General features: G+C 40.7%; 1 protein-coding gene across 1 annotated transcript; it reads right to left on the bottom strand.

The window, feature by feature from the left end:
- Window positions 1-10294: 10294 nt before the first annotated feature.
- Window positions 10295-19316, bottom strand: LOC119896782 (pre-mRNA-splicing factor cwc25-like). The gene is made up of 6 exons (XM_038710201.1): window positions 18893-19316; window positions 15821-16469; window positions 12915-12982; window positions 12707-12803; window positions 12480-12598; window positions 10295-11638 (listed from the first exon to the last, which is right to left on the bottom strand). The coding sequence occupies exons 1-6, from the start codon at window positions 18953-18955 to the stop codon at window positions 11093-11095; spliced, it is 1542 nt and encodes a 513-aa protein (XP_038566129.1). The 5' UTR covers window positions 18956-19316; the 3' UTR covers window positions 10295-11092.
- Between the last annotated feature and the right edge of the window lie 7 nt (window positions 19317-19323).

The raw sequence follows: 19323 nt of genomic DNA, 5'->3' as shown, positions 1-19323 counted from the left end.
GAAAATCCCAAATTCAGTATCTCCGAAAATTAGAATATTACTTAATTTCTCCATTAATGGAGAGGGAGACCCACTCCTGGACTCCCTGCAGTTCGCCTACAGAGCCAACAGGTCTGTAGATGATGCAGTAAACATGGCACTTCACTACATGCTCCAGCACCTGGACTCCCCAGGAACCTACGCCAGGATCCTGTTTGTGGACTTCAGCTCTGCTTTCAACACCATCATCCCGGCCCTGCTACAGGACAAGCTCTCCCAGCTGAACGTGCCTGACTCCACCTGCAGGTGGATCTCTGTCTTCCTGACGGACAGGAAGCAGCACGTGAAGCTGGGAAAACATGTCTCTGATTCCAGGACCATCAGCACTGGATCCCCTCAAGGCTGCGTTCTTTCCCCTCTGCTCTTCTCCCTGTACACCAACAGCTGCACCTCCAGTCACCTGTCTGTCAAGCTCTTGAAGTTTGCGGATGACACCACCCTCATCTCTGGTGGGGATGAGTCCGCCTACAGGTGGGAGATGGACCATCTGGTGACCTGGTGCAGCCAGAACAGTCTGGAACTATCTGAAGACAGTGGAGAAGGTCGTGGACTTCAGAAAGAGCCCAGCCCCATCCTCCCCCATCATCCTGAGTGACTCCTCAGTCACCACTGTGGACTCCTTCCGCTTCCTGGGCACCATCTTCTCCCAGGACCTCAAGTGGGAGCTGAACATCACCTCCCTCACCAAGAAGGCCCAGCAGAGGATGAACTTCCTGCGGCAGCTGAAGAAGTTCAGCCTGCCAAAGACAATGATGGTGCACTTCTACACCGCCATCATTGAGTCCATCCTCACCTCCTCCATCACCATCTGGTACGCTGTTGCCACTACCATGGACAAGGGCAGGCTGCAGCACATCATTCACTCTGCAGAGAAGGTGATTGGCTGCAATCTTCCATCACTGTATGGACCTGCACGCCTCCAGGACTCTGAGGCGAGCAGGGAAGATGGCAACTGACTCCTCCCACCCTGGACACAAACTGTTTCAGACTCTCCCCTCTGGCAGGAGGAGTGATATGTATGATGTAGCATACTACAGGCAACCAACAATTAGTCTGTATAATTACTATTCTACACTCCATTGTTGTGATTATATTTAGTGTGATGTTACGGCTGCCACCGCCCCCACCTGTATTTGCCTGTGCTTTTGAGTAGGCTATCTGGTATGCTGAGTAGGCTGTGCAAGCCCACGCGGAGGATTGGCTGCACGAGGAGAGAAGGTCCCGCCTACTTCCTGGGTTTCCAGTGACCATGCCATCGATTGGTGCGGCGTGCTACTACGGGCCAATCAAAGGGCGACAGTGACGACCACCACCTGCTTAAAAGCCTGCCGGGTCTGCCGTAAGAGGCAGCAATCTGACCTGAGTTACTTGCCTTGGGAACACATGTCTCAGAGCTTGTAGTAGTGTTTTGTTACCTGTGCCAGACTTTGTGTCTTGACTGTGTTTCACTGTGTGAAGGTAAGAGAGTGGGCCAGGTTTAAGCTTAGATATAACTGACACCTTTCTTGCACACACCATAGTTGTTTTATGGTCAGGGGTGCTGTGCGTTTTGTGTTTTTCAAATGCTGTAGGTTAGTGAGCTTTTGGTTTATTCTTGTTTTTGTTAGTACCTCTGTAGAACAGTAATCCTCCTTTTGAGGATCTCCTTTTGTTATAATTGTTTGTTGATTACCACAGCACCCATTGGCCCATTCTCTGGTTGTGCTCCACTTTCGTTACTTCAAATAAATATCCTTTCAAACCAACAACATCTGGTTTATGTTTATGTCCCAATATCCCTAGACACCTCGGGACGTAACAGTGAGCTGCACTGATGTTCCTGCATTCATGAACATAAACTCTGTAGTTTATTTGGAGTAAATCTCACATACACCATCCTGCTGCCCAAAATCCTCCACTGAAAACAATCCCTAAGAAATGCATCATTTCCTTGCTAGGATCTGATCTGTATGTGATTGTGAAGTGAGACTTGCATCTAAGTGAAAGTAACAAAGGCAGCAGCCAGGACTTTAAACAAGAGGCCTTCAGACAGCAGCGTGTTGTTACTTGCAGAGACACACAGATGGGAATACAGCAAAGCCCAAACCATCAAACTGTTCAGTGTTGTGTAAATGTAATGGAAATGTAACATGAGGGAACATTTCATGAATTAAGTTTCTTTGCCACAAATTAAGCATTGCAATGTTAATATGGCTTAACAGGTTTAGTTCTTTTTGTGACGAATTCATTGTGAAAATGAAAGTAATTAATGTTTCACTGTTGCTCCCTCTCGGCCATAGTCAAGGGAGTCCAATGCAGTACTGTCTAAGTCTATAGATACATGAGAATTTGTCTCCATCTGCTGGGCAACCATGGATGTAACAGCTTGGTAAATGTTTAGTATGGAAGACTTTCATGAGTCCTCTGGGACAGTGTATAAATAAAAGGAGACATTATCTTGTAAATTATTAAACTGGTTTTTCAAAGTGAGTTTGTGTCCATTGTATTCAGTGTTAAGTTTGTATTGTGATATAATGAGTCTTTCCCTGGGCGTCTGTCTTGGATTACGTTTGCTGATATAAATACTTCAGAGTCAACAAGTGTTTTTGTTGACCAAACATTTACTGTAATCACAACCAATTTATTTTTACATGTTATATACATTTACCAAAATAAACTATGTATAATATATATAAAATATTTCAATAACCAACATTTGTTTTTGATTCCCAATTGAAGAACATGTTACACAATTTACATTTCTAAATCAATAGAGGCCTGTTTCATTTTTCTGTCTACGAAAGATACTGTAAGGTTTTAAAATTGTCCATTTAAAATTGGACATTTGTAATGTGACTGAGTCGCTGCATCTCCCTTGCATCTCTATCACATCCTTGCTGGGAGGAGCTAAGACATGCAAAAAAGAAATGAGGAGATGCATTAGCATGATGAAAAGCACCCAGTGATCCACGCTCATAGCTCATCCGGTAAGCCTCCTCCCTCCACTCACACGTCGAGATGCATTCTAGGAATCACTTAGATCGATTTCCAGGTCAAAAGCAGGACGGAGGAGAGAGGAGACAGGCACAAAATAGAGAAATAAGAATCCCTTGTGTGTCTCCATGTTACCCCAGTGGGAGGGACTTGGACACAAGGAAAAGACACAAGTGAATGAAATGTGGATGCAATAAGAAACTTGAAATGTGGTGTTATGTCCTAGTCCTGTTAAGTTCATCAAGCACTGTGTAATTTGTTACTTTACAAATAAAGATTTTACATACAAAGAATATGATACATTGCTCCTATGAAGCTAACATGCAGAGAGGATGAGACGGTCCCAGAACCAGCACTCCAGCTCCAGACACAATACTCACAGCTCTTCTGCTGCTGTATGTAACATCACAACAACAGCATGTCTTGGTGAACTAGAAAATAAGCAGAATGTCTGTTGGTAAGTCATTTAATGCTTAACTGACATCATGGCTGGAATAGTGTTGTGTGGCGGGTTGCGGGCCACTATGGACTGGATCTGAGTAACACTAGAATCACTAGAACATGTGCAATAATTTCCAGTCAAGTCCACCAGCACACAAGGACACACAACCCTGATTATGGCACACATTCTTTGAGACATGTTCAGGTATAAGACATGTCAGCTTTACTTTGCAAAATATCACTTTCGCTTGTTACTTACAACAGAGGTGGGAAGAGAAGCCGAAAACTGTACTCAAGTAAACGGACTATTTTTTTGCAAAAACAACTACTCACATAGAAATTATTGTGGTAATAAAATTAACTACTTGAGTTAGAGTAAAAAAGTAAACCCTGCACATCAGTTTGTATTGTCTGCAATTAGCCCCAAGAAAAACAGTCAATAAAGACATCTGGTACCTCCAATCATTAATAAAAATCTAGATTTGACTTTAATTTATTCTCTATAAATATTACAAGTTCAAAACACATGAAGAAGAACCAGACCAGAGTGTAGTTTGCCTTCACATTATTATGACACTTATGCAATCATGAAGATCTGCTATTTACAGGATGTCAGCATTCGTCCCCTTACCCCACAAACCATTACATTATTATTGATATAATGTTCTAGCCAGCAGCTTTTGGGGTCTTGTTTTTATAGCTGCCTGGATTATAATAATAGGATCTTCAGATCCAATTTGTTTTTATAATAAATCAACTGATAACCGTATACAAAAAACTTAAAATACATCATTAGCAGTTACTTGTGATTGTTAATTAGACATAAACCCGTTAGAGAGAATCCTTTATTTTATATCCATAACACTCAAACCCTCAGCAGACTGGACTCTGCTGCTATATTTGTTCGGTTCCTGCAAAGACTTACATCTCGTGGTGTTTTCTACAGTATCCCCTGGAATTTACACAAGGACACTCACCTTAGCATATTTTCCTCAGCTCACTGGTTTGAGTGCTGTGTAGTACCAACAAGTGTAGAAAATGTTACCAAAGTGGAAAAGCCAAATCATTGAGTCACCTCCTCCATCACCATCTGGTACGCTGCTGCCACTGCCAGGAACAAGGGCAGGCTGCAGCGCATCATTGGCTCTGCAGAGAAGGTGATCGGCTGCAATCTTCCTTCTCTTCAGGACCTGCACGCCTCCAGGACTCTGAGGCGAGCAGAGAAGATGGCAGCTGACTCCTCCCACCCTGGACACAAACTGTTTCAGACTCTCCCCTCTGGCAGGAGGCTGCAGCCAAAAACAGCTTCTTCCCGTCTGCAGCTAGCCTCATCAACAAGGCCGGGCCCCCACTGACATTCCCCCGAAATAATAAAAATGTCTCTGCACATGTAAATATTATTTCATTGCATATCATGCACAAACCTGGCACATTGCACATATTTGTTGTTAATTGTCATTGTTGTTTTATTATTTTTAACTTTTTAAAATATGGTCAATTTCTATATTTATGTTCACATAATTCTCTATATTGTGAACATAACACAATATAACATTCTTATGAACACAAACCGGGAATAATGCACATGTAAATATCTGCTACGTTGTTCCTTCTGTGCAAATAGTTGTATTACTTTTTACATTTATTTATGTCAACTGTATGTTTGTCTATGTGTAGCACCTTATCACCAAAGCAAATTCCTTGTATGTGTAATAAAACTCCTTCTGATTCTGATTCTGGAGACATAGCTTCACTGTACATCTGGGTACACTCTAGAAACAGAATAAAAAGATGGCTTTTAAATAAAGATAGGGCCCCATTTTAATATAGGTTTGATTTACACTTATTTTGCACACATATTAAGTAGGTAAAAAATGAACAAAAACATAGTTAAAATAAACATTTGATACCAGAATATTTTAAGTATAGGGAGCAATAAATGGGATTAGGACATTCCTACTTTTGACTGAAAACCCTATAGTGACGGTGTCTGTCCTCTGACCATCGAAATTATTTAAATCAAAGGTAAACAGAAGAGGAGCTGTGCATAAAAACCTCATAAAAATTAAAACCACAAGAGCAATAGTGCAAACGAATAGGAGAGTTAAATGTGGACTCTTAAACATCAGATCTCTCTCTTCTAAAGGTGTACTAGTAAATGAACTAATATCAGATTATGATATTGATTTGTTTTGTCTTACTGAAACCTGGCTGGGTGATGGAGAATATGTTAGCCTAAATGAATCCACCCCTCCCACTCATATTAATACTCACATTCCTCGAGGCACAGGCCGAGGAGGTGGAGTTGCAGCTATCTTCGACTCTAGCCTACTAATCAGCTCTAAACCTAAACTAAACTATAACTCATTTGAAAGTCTTGTTCTTAGTCTTTCGCACCCAAGTTGGAAATCACTGCAACCAATTCTTTTTGTTATAGTGTACCGAGCACCTGGCCCGTATTCTGAATTCTTATCTGAATTTGCAGAGTTTTTGTCAACTTTAGTCCTTAAAACGGACAAAGTTATTATTGTAGGAGATTTTAATATTCATGTGGATGTTGAGAATGACAGCTTTAGTACTGCGTTTATCTCTCTGTTAGATTCCATTGGCTTCTCTCAGAGTGTTCATGAACCGACTCACTGTTTTAACCACACCCTCGACCTTGTTCTGGTATACGGTATTGAAATTGAACATTTAATAGTTTTCCCACAGAATCCCTCTGTATCCGACCACTGTTTGATAACTTTTGAGTTTGTATTGCTGAACTACACGCCACTGGGCAAAAAGTATTCCCATAGCTCTCAGTAGTTACGACTTCATGAGCTTCTTTAATGATAAAATTCTAACTATTAGAAACAAAATTCACCAAGACCTGCCCTCAATTGGCACCGACTTATCTCTAAACTCAGGAAACAGCTGTAGAACCAGATACATGTTTAGACTGTTTTGCTTCCCTCAATCTTTACCAACTAACTTCAATAATTTCTTCATCTAAACCATCAACCTGCCTCTTAGACCCCATCCCGACTGGGCTGCTTAAAGAAGTTTTACCCTTCTATACCCTTCCTTCTAGTCAGCACTTCTATACTAGATATGATCAATCTATCTCTATCAACAGGCTATGTACCACAGTACTTTAAAGTAGCTGCAATTAAACCTCTTCTGAAAAAGCCCAAACTTGATCCAGATGTTTTAGCCAACTATAGATCTATATCTAACCTTCCATTTCTCTCTAAGGTTCTGGAGAAAGCAGTTGCTAAACAGCTGTGTGACTTTCTACAGAGCAATAGTTTATTTGAGGATTTTCAGTCAGGATTTAGAGTTCATCATAGTACAGAGACAGCACTGGTGAAAATTACTAACGACCTCCTTATTGCATCAAACAAAGGACTTGTCTCTGTACTGGTTTTACTAGATCTTAGTGCTGCATTTGATACCACTGACCATCGGATCCTATTGCAGAGACTGGAACATTTCATTGGCATTAAAGGAACCGCTCTAAGCTGGTTTAAGTCCTATTTATCAGATCGATTTCAGTTTGTACATGTTAACGATGAGTCCTCCATGCACGCCAAAGTTAGTCATGGAGTTCCTCAAGGATCTGTCCTGACCAATCTTGTTCACTTTATATGTGCTTTCTTTAGGCAATATTATCAGGAAATATTCCATAAACTTTAATTGTTATGCAGATGATACTCAGTTATATCTATCGATCAAGCCAGATGAAACTACTCAGTTAGCTAAACTTCAAATGTGCCTTCAGGATGTTAAAACCTGGATGACCTGTAATTTTCTAATGTTAAACTCAGATAAAACTGAAGTTATTCTTCTGGGGCCTAAGCACCTCCGTGATGCATTATATAAAGATAGTTTCCCTTGATGGCATCGCCCTGGCCTCCAGCACCACTGTGAGGAATCTTGGAGTTATCTTTGATCAGGACATGTTGTTTAAGTTTCACATTAAGCAAATTTCAAGGACCACCTTTTTTCACCTACGTAATATTGCGAAAATCAGGAACATCCTGTCTAAAAATGATGCAGAAAAACTAGTCCATGCATTTGTTACTGCTGGATTACTGCAATTCTTTATTATCAGGCTGCTCGAAAAAGTCCATTAAGACTCTCCAGCTGATTCAGAATGCTGCAGCACGTGTTCTGACAGGAACCAGGAAAAGAGATCACAGATCATAGGAGCCAGAGCGTTCAGCTATCAAGCTCCTCTCCTGTGGAACCAGGTTCCAGTTTGGGTTCAGGAGGCAGACACCATCTCCACATTTAAGAGTAGGCTTAAGACTTTCCTCTTTGATAAAGCTTATAGTTAGGGCTGGCTCAGGTGAGTCCTGAACCATCCCTTAGTTATGCTGCTATAGGCCTAGACTGCCGGGGGATTTCCCATGATGCACTGAGCTCCTCTCTCCTCTACTTTCTCTCCCTCTGTATGCAACCTCATCGCATTATTGCATGTTACTAACACAACTTCTCCCCTTTCCCGTAGTCTTGTGCTTTCTCGTCCCTCTCCTCTCTCCTCCTATCACTTCCTGCAGGTTTTCTAGCTCTGGAGCTGTGGAGTCTGGATCTGTGGCTGCGGGTCACCTGCTGCCCCCGTGTTCCTGCTTGACACCCTCTCCTACAACTATTGTTACTAGTCCTATTGTTATTATTGTTATTATAATCATTAACATTACGATTGTTATCATTAACACTACTATAAATATCTGTACCATTTTTCATTTAGTCTATAGCAACATCACCTTTACTGTCTGTACCTCTGTGTGTGTATATTGTGTAGGCTGCCTCCCTCCCCTCTCTCTCCTTCCATCCCTCTCTCTCTTTCTCTCTGTTCCTCTCTTGCCCTCTCTCTCTCTCACCCCCAACCCATCGAGTCATTATACATACATATTACATCGACATTATAACCTTTTGGGAGCATGGCGACTGCAGTTTTCTGAGTTCTGAGTTTTCACCAAGTGGGAACCACCATTTAACAGAAGACATTTTGATACATCACTGGCGTGATCATAGACTTTATTGGTCTCACACTGGGGAAATTCAGTTGAAAGAGCAGCTCCAGATACATCACAACAGACACGAAAATACACATACCACACAAAATATAAAAGAAATAGAAAGACAAGAAAAATTGTGTACGCTATACTGTATATACCTTTTATATACAGATGTGATTAATATGGAACATAGCATAGGTCACAGCAGGAGGTAGATGCATGTGTACAAACATATTGGACAGGACAGAATCCAGCAGTGTAGTTTAGCGTCAATAGAGGCTATAAAAGTAGGGCTATGGATGTGCAGTACAGGTACAGTGTGAATAAGAAATATTATAATAATGTGTATTTACACAGTACAGAAATAAAAGTGACAGTGCTGTAGTACCGCTCCTTCTTGCACTGAGGGTGCGGCAGTCTATTCCTGAAGACGTTGCTCAAGAACCACACAGTCTGATGCAGGGGGTGAGAGGTGTTGTCCATGGTTGACATCAGCTTGGCTAACATCGTCCTCTCACCGGCCTCCTCTATGGTGTCTAGAGGGCAGTCAAGGACAGAACTAGCCCTCTTAACCACTTTATTGAGTCTTTTTCTGTTCCTCTCTGGGCTTCAAGCTCCCCAACAGACTACTGCAGATGCCACCACAGTGCTTTAGTACTTCAGTCTCCTCAGCAGATGAAGATGACTTTGGACCTTCTTGTACAGGACATCTGTGTTGTTGAACCTACCCAGTTTATTGTTGAGGGGGAACACCAAGTTCCCACCATCTCAATATCCAAACCCTGGATGTTCACCAGCGTAGTCTAGGACGCCTTCCTGCGGAGGTCTACCAACATCTCCTTTGTCTTGCCGGTATTAATGGTGAAGTTGGTTAAGCTCACACCAGTTGACAAAGTCGGCGATGACCTCCCGATAAAAGATACTGTAAGGTTGCAAAGGCCAGAGAGGGAATGGTTGAACTCAGTGTCTCACATGTCTGCACTCACAAGTGTGTATAATCAAATGAATGATTGCTGAAGTCTATGTACCTGCTTCAGTTAAAGGGGTCCTGGTGTGAACCCCTTTCACAGCAGACAGTTTGACTAATCATAGCAGGAAAATCGCAAGTCAAAGAAATATGGGATTTTCCTGCTATAACCTTTTAATGTCTGCTGCATGCCTACTCACTGGCACGTCTTACTGGGACACTTGATTATAACAGAACTTTCTTAGTGTTATCAGTAACACCTGGGTTTTTCCTAGTACAGATTTTCCTCATAAACAAGGGGAAAGACTGCAGAAACAATGTGCAGATAGAACAACCTGTCCACTAGAAATTAAGTTTATAAAGAACTCATTTCCTACAGCAAACACAATTTAAAGGAAACATAATGCCAATTTTCTATTAACCTAATGAGAAAGAGTCAACATCCGCTTATAGTGTCTACAGCATTTTTCCCCCCTTTTTATGGTCATGTTAAGGCACTCAGGGATTTTGGTTAAGATTAAGGAAAGATCATGGTGTGGAGTGATGGAGTATGTGACACGTTTATTGACATTTAACTTAAACTACTACCTTTCCCTATATTCAACGTTTGTTTCCTACCTAACACATGCCACCACAGCTCCTGTGAGATATGTAAGTAGCACTATAAATATAATTCAGACAGTGATTGCATTTGTTATCGAGGAAACTCTTTAGCAAGAGGGGGGAGATAATTCAGCATTACTCTCAACAGTAGGATATTTTCTGCCCAGGATTCTGCCCACCTGTAAAAAGTTGCCTTTTTCGTAACTGATGGCCAATGCACTGTAAAGAGGATATACATCCACGCGATCACTTAATGACAACAAGATTGTAGTTTTTCACCTTTTTTATTTGAACATATTTTTGTATTTTCCTTTCATCTACAATGCCACCACAGGAGACAGACGTCTTGTAGTTCAGATAAAAATGCATGGAAGAAAATGGAACTCACTACAAACCACAACACTACAATGCTGTTGGTCCTTGGAAAATACACACGCAGAAGCAATGGTATTGACAAAGATAAGGATGTTGACAAAAATAATTCACCGCTTAATTTTTCAAACATTTAATTGAAAGATAAAACCAGGATGTGAGGAAATACTTAAGACATGCCATACATTAACATATGCATTGTCATTTAAGAATCTGTAGACCACTTAACAATAGGAAGCATGTTGACATTCTGGAAAATGCACTTGTTTGAAAATCAGTCTGGGATGCATTTAGCCTTGGTTGGCACCAACACTGGAGGCAACTCAATCAAGAGTGGAAACCTGCTTCCAGTCTTGGTGCCAAGTCTGGGTAAGACCCATCTCCGTACTAGATGCACAAGGATAAAACTGATATAAACCTTATCTTTTGACTGAAGCTGACAGCAACAAGTGCACTTCCACACTGTCCCTTGCACAATGATGAATTAGTCCTCGATGCCCATCTCCCTCTTCTTCTTACCATCAAAACAAAAACTAACTGGGAAGAGGAAAAAAAATAACTTGATTCCCAGGAGTGCAATGATAAAACTTGGCCTTTTTAAGTGTAGAAACTTGGGCTGCAACAAGCTTCCATCATCACCCCAGGAATCAGGGTAACATAGAAATGGAAACTGAGAAGCATAATACAACAATTAGGACTTATTCCCCTTCTCCTTTTTCTTCTTATTCTTCTTCTCCTTCTTCTTTTTCTTTTTAGGTGATTTTGCTTTATGTGTTTTTCCTTTGTTATCATCACTACTTTCACTGCTTTCATCTTTTACTTGGTTATCTTTTTCTCTGCTCTCTTTGGATGATTTTCCCTTTTTGTCCGTGTCTTCCACTTTGCTATGGCTCCCAATGGCCTGCTTGTTGTTCACCTCCTCCTTGACCTTGATGTCTGGAGGAGGTGTCCGTCCACGGGATACCGTTATGAGCATCCTCTCCTTCCTCATCTCCTCTTTCAAGGAGATGTTTTCCTGCTTGGCCCTGTGGCCTCTGTGGTCGTCGTTGTGTTTGCTTCTGTGATCTCTCTCGTCTTTCCAGTCTCTGTGATTTCCGTGATCTTCTGAATCTCTATGGTAACCGTAGTCCTTGTTAACTCTCCTGTCTGAGGGATGCGAGTGTTGGCTACTGGTACCTTTAAAATAGTGCAAGTGTCCTTTGCTGTCTTTAGCATGGTTGTCCATCTGCACAATCTGCTAAAAACACAAAAAACAATTTTGCAGTGTTAAGATAAAGAAACCAATGAGTCTACGACCACCTTAACAATGAGGATTTAGCTTTTGGCCTTGTTAGTAATGGGGCTAAAATATGAATGGGGCTAAAATGTAATGTTTGCCATGGGGTTGATAAAAATTACAGGATTCATATCCATTAGAGAATCAATGTACAAAGCTTATTTTATGGCAAACTGCCTAAAGCAAGGCTAAAAAAAACCCACAAAAAATCCAAAGGCTTTTACAAATTTATAAGCAATGAAATGCACCCTTTCTCACTGGACTCATGGATGATGTTTTATGTTTTTTTTTAATGTTTTTATTTATATTAAAGAATTGAATGCAATTTGTATTATATTGTTTTTGTACGATGTTCATTTTAGAAAAACGAAAAAACATAAGAGGAAAGTGGGATTACTGGTCATTTGACCTACATTACATTGGATTATGTGCAGCAGACCATGAGACCATCTTTGTACAAGGCATCTACAGATCATCCAGCCAGACTAAACGTCACCACAAGTGCTGCGATCGCCCAACGAAGAGAGAAAAGACACAGGTGGAGTGTGTTCCTTGCTGACTGAACACAAGACTCCGATAAGACCCGAGGAGGCAGTCTCTGTGTTTACATTAATAGTGCAATAGACAACAATGGAGCTCTATGGTCAGGAGGATGATATTTTAGCCTTTGATCCACATACACTCCTTTTAGTAGATATATTCATTGTATGAATTGGTCTGTTCATGGGCTTTGGTTAAAATAAAAAATGTATAATATCACCAGACTTATCCACACCATGAGGTAAATAGGAAGAATACTTACACTGCTAGAGTTACTATGGTGGTGGATGTTGGCATGGTTTTCGGCACTATTCAAATCTCCAATGAACTCCTCACATTTCTGGCAGTAAAACCCAATTACTGGTGTCAGAAAACTCAATCCTGCAAATGCACAAAAAAAGCATTGAAGCTTCTAAGAATATTTTACCATCTGGATGACAATAAAGACAACAGGAAATACAGGATTGTCCCTGGAGAAAACTGGTTTACCATCCTGTTTCAACAATTCCTCCAGTTCTTTCATCAAGGACTCCATTTTACTTATTCTTGCTTGTTTCTCTCTCTTCCTTTCCTCCTCGTCCCCTGCCTGGAAAACAAGCGACAAGTTCATAAATAAGGGATTTTTCTATTTTTTAATGTGTTCAACTTTACCACTTGGATGCTGAGGAGTCAGTGAATGAGCTTAGAAATCCTTTACCTTGTGTTTATCAGAGGATGTCTGAGATGTGCCACTGCCATCTCTTTTTGCCCGCTTCTCCTTTGTTGCTTGAGAAAGAAAGTACAACAACATAACCCTATATTCTACATCAAATGCATTAAACAATAAAGACAGAGAAGAAAAATCATCAGGCCATGTGGCATCACTTTCCAGATTATCAGATACACTTCCTTCTCCTTGACAACTGGAGAGAAAGAGTTCCAAAATGAACTTGACACATCTTATAATTCTAAATGACTACCTTTAGAAAAGTAACGTACACCAAAATAAGAAAGACATTAACCATGCATACGCACAGGTCAGAGGCCTGTACTATGAAGCAGGATCAGAGTTTAGCAAGGTAACTTCAGGTTTCACCCTGGGTAGTGTTGCACTGTATACTGATACTAGAAAGGTATCACACCCTGATGTTACAAACAATACAATACTGCCTTTTATTATAGAATCGATACTTTAACAATGACAGAGCTCCTCCACGCAGAGCAGTATGTGTGTGCGCAGCTCTCAGCCGCTCCCCTCCCTGCCAGCAGAGTGGGCGTGGCTTACGCTGCAGCTCCCGGAGAGACTTGGCTAAAAACACAAGCTCTTCCACGGCTTGTCAACAAAGCAGACGCATGGAGCAAACTGTAGAATTATTTTGCTTATGTAGCCGACAGTGGAAGCAAGACCCTGGACACCACAAAGCCCATCTGTAAAAGATCAGTCGAATGAGTGTGATATATTGTGTGACAGCTAACTTTTCTTGCATCAGAGTTTGACGATAATTTAAGGGCAAAGTTAACGGTTTAATTTGGTTTTAGCATTTTAGCTAACTTACCAATGTGGCAAACATCTCTATATGCAAACTCAACGTTCACATTTAAACTGCAAAAAATCAGCCGCTCACAAGTAGGCCTATGAAGACAACACCAACTGTAAGTGATACATTTACTCAAATCAGTACTGGTAATGCTGATCAAGGCATGTACATTTGTGTCGATTATTTCTATTAACATGCTTTCAGTAGAGCGCAGACCTCTGATATAGTGGATATCAGATTACTACATGTGAAAGCATTAATAACAATGACACTGACTGATTACTTTGGCAGCAAATCCAACTGGCCTCACAGCTGCATACCACATGTAACCACACCAGCCCAGGAACTCCGATTCTCTCTGACCAATCAGCAGTCTGCCGTGTTTTCACGTCACATTTTAGTATCGCCTCAGCTAGCTTGGAACCTCGGCAGAGGTGATACCAAAAAAAAGTACCTGGAAGCAGGTACAACTTTTCCACGATGGAAAACCAAACAAAGCGAGGCAAATCGAGCTGGTACCGTGCAGTGGAAAAGGGGCTATAGAGAAATCTTAGATCTTTTGAATTCAGCTCATGACGAATGGGGGCAAAAACAAAAGCATTGCATTTATAATTTTGTTCAGTGTATTTTTAAAAAAGTCCAGTGACTTCCTAAACTAGCTCGGCTCTGCAATTTTTAACAAGCATTACAGGAGTAAATAGTGCATTTGCTGGGGACTATTTTCAGCTGTGGAATAATATATGTTTCACAAAGTAGTAGGGGTGTAATGAGACAGCTCCTGAGACGAAACACAATATTGGGTTCATGAGATTAAGATGAGACCAACACAATTTTTAAGAAATCTTCAATGCTGAATTATATGAAATTCTGAGCATTTAACACTTAATTTCCTGCATTCTGGTGAATTTTTCTGTATTTTTAGGGTGAAATTCAGAAAACAGAATATAATGCAGAAAATAATTTTACTTTTAGATGTTTCTCCAGTAGATGAACGTTTCTCATGTAATATCCCTCTTTTGTGTCTTTTGTTTGAAGAAGTAACCTCTTTAAATGGGCATGTGGCACCTTCTATCCAAAGCGACTTACAATTGCTATACATGTCAGAGTTCGCACGACTTTACGCATGCAACTAAGGGTTAAGTCTCTTGCTCAGGGACACATTGGTGGACGTGTCAGTGGGGAATTGAACCGGGCACACCAAAAGATGCATCTTATCTCATCTTATCCACTACGCTATCACCACCCCTAAATTAATTTATTTTTATTCTGTTATTAACTCCTGGACTTTGATAGCTCCTGTATTTCAGCAGGTTTTTTGCTCATGTTCAAATATTTTGTAAATATTACACCTTCAAACTATTTTATTGTCTTCCAACAGTGTGTCTCACTTGACAATTTCTGGACATGTCAGAGATCACAGATGTGGGAGGGTTTTTGAATGTTCAGAAAGTTTAGAACATGAGCAGAAAACCTGCTGAAACACAGGAGCTAATAAAGTGCAGGGGTTTATAACTGAATTGAAATTAATTGATTTATCATAGAGGTGAAAAGGTGCCATATGCACAAAGACTTAACTTCCGTAATGCCTACATGTGTGTTAATTCAGCAGGGAAGAATGAAATAAGTTGATCTACAGGAGAAACATATCTGACAGCAATATAGAATGCCTGAGAGCTGCACTGGATTATACATTAGTAAACCATTAAATGCAGTGCATGATTTTTTCCTCAATAAGTTGTTCCAGACAAATTCACCAGAATGCAGGAAATTAAGTATTTAAAACAGAAATTTTTCAGCAAAATTATCAGGTGAAAACTGGTCTGGGCTAAGCCCCCAATTTTTCAAAATCCTGGCAATGTCCCTGGTGTAACCCGCCTTTTGCCCGATGTCAGCTGGGATTAGCTCCTGCCCCCCCGCGACCCTGTACCTATATGTTTGGTTGATGATGGATGGATACATAGATGGATGGATGATTGACTAATCGAAATAATAATTGAGATTAGTCGACTATGAAAATAATCATTAGCTGCAGCCCTAACTACGACTATGATGAAGTTTAATCTTTTATTCAATACAGTATTCTCACCTTTGATCAGAGACTGTAGAGACTCCAGAGCTTGCCGTACGTTCGGGTTATTCAGTGCTGGCAATGTTAAGCCTGCTGCTGTTGCTTCTGAGCCGAGAAGTACAGGAGGTATCTGCTTCCCCTCCTTCTGCCCCTGCATCTTCACCATGATCTCGCTGATGTCTGCTGTGCCCAGACTTTTTAAAATGTTCTTGATCTTCTCACACTCACTGCTGTCCAGATTGACTAAGCTTGAGGAAGTAATTTGAAGGGGTTGCTTCAGATCAAGCACATCCCCTACATTACTGAATACAGACCTATTCTGATGCTGTTGACTGCCAAGAGCAACACTATCCATGTCTTGTAGTTTGGCATGGCCTCCAATCTGGGAAATCGATGCAAAAAGTGTAGTGGAGGACTTAATGGCTTGTTTTCCTCCAGTGTCTTCATTCCCATACAAGAACGACTCTTCATCTTCCAGCTCATCAGCTTTCTGGACTGCAGATTCCTCTTGACTTTGAGCCTGAAGCCAAGAGAAGTCGCTGCCTACTCTGTCATGGGGAAGGAGCATACTGTCGTTTTCCAATGATGTTGAATTCTCCAGACTGTCATGTTTCTGATGTCTGTGCTCATCCGGCACAAGCTCCACTTTTTTGCTTTCATCTGAGGCCTGTACAGGAGAAAGAGATGCATTAACTAACTATGATTTAAAGTATTTTATCTAGTGCTTACATAACATATTTGAACTTTTTTAAGTGTTAAAGAGGTGGTATAATGCTTTTTGTCTTTTTCCCTCTCCTTTATTTTGTTTTAGACTTTTTTTTTGCATGTAACAGGTTTGCAAAGCCCAAAGTCATTTCCCATCTCCCACAGAAAACTCTGAATTGCTTGAAAACAGCTCGTTTGTAGTCCAGTCGTTTCGAAATGACGTCATATAACGCTTGGCAAGCGGCTACTCCGACACACCCTCAAAAACACCGGTTGAAAAACAGTGAGCTGCAGCACACAGCTCTCCTCACCCTTCCAAACACTAGCTACCCTCCAGGAGGTCAATGGACATAAAGTTGTTACTGTGATGTAGAGACAGAGCTCAGTTAAAACTTTATGGATGAAAGATACTTTTGTTACAGATTAATAACTCACCACTCTGAAACTCTTGCTCCAGTCCAAGTTGCCAAGCTGGTCGGCAACATGTAGCCTACAGCTGAATCGAAGATGTTTACCGTCTTTTCACTGACCAGCCTTTCTCTGCTTCTGATTGGCTAGTAGTCCTTAACTAGGAACTGCGCATGTGCAACTTCCAACAAAAGATAATTTAGAGACAAGATGTATCACTCCATAGCTAAAACGAAGCCTTCACACAGGGAGAAAAGAGGAGCTGCAGCAATGTGCAGTATGACACAAAAATCTGGTGTTTTTTGAAAATTAAACCATGTAAACCTGTTCTGGAACAAACTCTAAGTAGGATTTTGAACCTGAAAATGAGCATAATACCACCTCTTTAATGTTTCCAAAATCCTTCTCACTAGTGAAAGTTTGTTACTCTTGACTTTCCAAACCTTTCTATTTTTCAGCAAAAAACAAAAATGTCATTCCTTATTAAATAATTTTCAATAATAAAAGATGCAGCTTATTGCTTTAATACAGAACAATTACGATTCTCATTATTTACATAGAAGTAAATAATTTACATTTTCCCCAGAAGGCAGTAGTGTTAAAACTGAAGATATAAATTTAATAACACGACACTTTACTTGCACTGGCATTTTTGTAGTTATAGCTGCGCAATGTATTAACTATTATTCTTTGTCTTTGTAATGTTTACCTTTATAATAACAAACAAGAGCTGTTTGGTCTGTAGTTTCTACACACAGAGGCTTTACACTGTGTGTAGAATGGAAATATTTGCTGTCTCCCTGCCCATTTCAGTGTTTAGTTAGTGTTTGGCTGGTGTGCCACTTTTGAAAGCAGTAAGTAAAGCTTGTCTGCGATGTACTAAAGCAATTCTGTGCTTGACAATTTGTTAAAGAATTATGCTCAAGTCACCTCCCAGGCTCCATAGTTTTTATTTATTGGCCTACTCGATAGTTAAATGTAGTTGATGGGAAAGTGAATGAGGATTTTCAGGATGAATATCACTGAAAGGTGAGTTTTTTCAGAAGCCTACGACCAGAAAAAACTATGGTATACTTAGGTGTCTAAAAGCACAAACACACAACACCACTAGCCTGAGTTTATGATAAAGCAAATATATGCATGTTACTAACTCGACTTCTTCCCTCTGCCCGTTGTGCTTTCTCATCCATAGAATTATCATTAATAGTCCCACCCTGAGTCAGGGTTCTGTTCGAGGTTTGTACCTGCTAAAAAGGAGTTTTTCTTTGACTGTATCTGCCAACTGCTTGCTCAGGGTGGCAATTGTTGGGTCTAGACCTGCTCTTTGTGAAAACTGCAATGAAATGACTTCTGTTATGAAAACTATATAAATAAAACTGAATTGAGTTGAATTCACTTGTCAAGTTTGTTTTTAAAAATCCCAGCTTTTCTGTGGGAAGGGGAGTCTGATTGTTTCAAGGCCTTTTTTGTGCCTGTACACAATTATGAGTATGGCCCCTAGTCATTTGGTTCTGCTTTACTTACTTTCAGATGTTTAAACATTTTTTGTTATTTCTTAATACTCAGCAGAGCAGTATTCAATCAGCTATTTAACACCTCTTTCAGTCTGTGGCGAGGTGCACCCATAATGTATTTAAGTCAACATGAAGTAGGCCGCAAGCCATTTTCTTGTACCGCTAAATTATCATAATAAAGACAATAGATGCACTTCTGTTTATGGTTTATACATGCTAGTAGTTTGTCTGGAATTGTAGCTGTACATATAATCTTGTTAATGTTTTATAGACAAGCTGTGAGGCAAACTGCTGCTCCACTTGGTCGATACCACTTTTAGCTTGAACTCTTGGATAGCGTAAGTATTATGAAAATGCCATTGGTGTAACTAAACAGTATCTTCAAGAACCACACTTTATATAGAGATGTACTCTGATAATTGACTAAAATAAGATATTTTGTAGAATGTATGATGAGCTCTACCTGAATAGTGAGGATGGCATCTTTGAGGGTGGGCAACCGCTCTTCCAGTTCTTTGCTGTTCATGACCAGCTTCAGTCCTTCTAACAGACTACTCCCGGTCAGATTATTACTACTGCTTACACTGCTGCAGCTGTGGCTGGGGCTCCTCTTTCTCTTTTTGTCTTTGCCACGGCTCTTTTCACCACTGCTACTTCGTGACTTGGACCTCCTGACATGGCTTTTGCTCCTTGCATGACTCTTCTTCTTGCTTCGGCTCCGACTCCTACTGCGAGCCCTGCTTTTGCTTCTTGCCCTGCTTTTACTTCTAGCTCGACTCTTGCCACGAGCACGACTTTTGCTCCTTCCTCTGCTACGACTGCGTGCTCGGCTTTTGCTTCGTGCACAACTCTTGGCTTGAGATTTGCCCCGGCTTTTGCCACGACTGCGGCTTC

Source organism: Micropterus salmoides, unplaced genomic scaffold (genome assembly GCF_014851395.1).
Source record: "Micropterus salmoides isolate LMB-PRFRI ecotype aquatic unplaced genomic scaffold, ASM1485139v1 Ms_hic_scaffold_1047, whole genome shotgun sequence".
Classification (NCBI taxonomy): Eukaryota; Metazoa; Chordata; class Actinopteri; order Centrarchiformes; family Centrarchidae; genus Micropterus; species Micropterus salmoides.
Note: the sequence above shows the minus strand (reverse complement) of the source record. Positions and strands in the feature narration are given on the sequence as shown.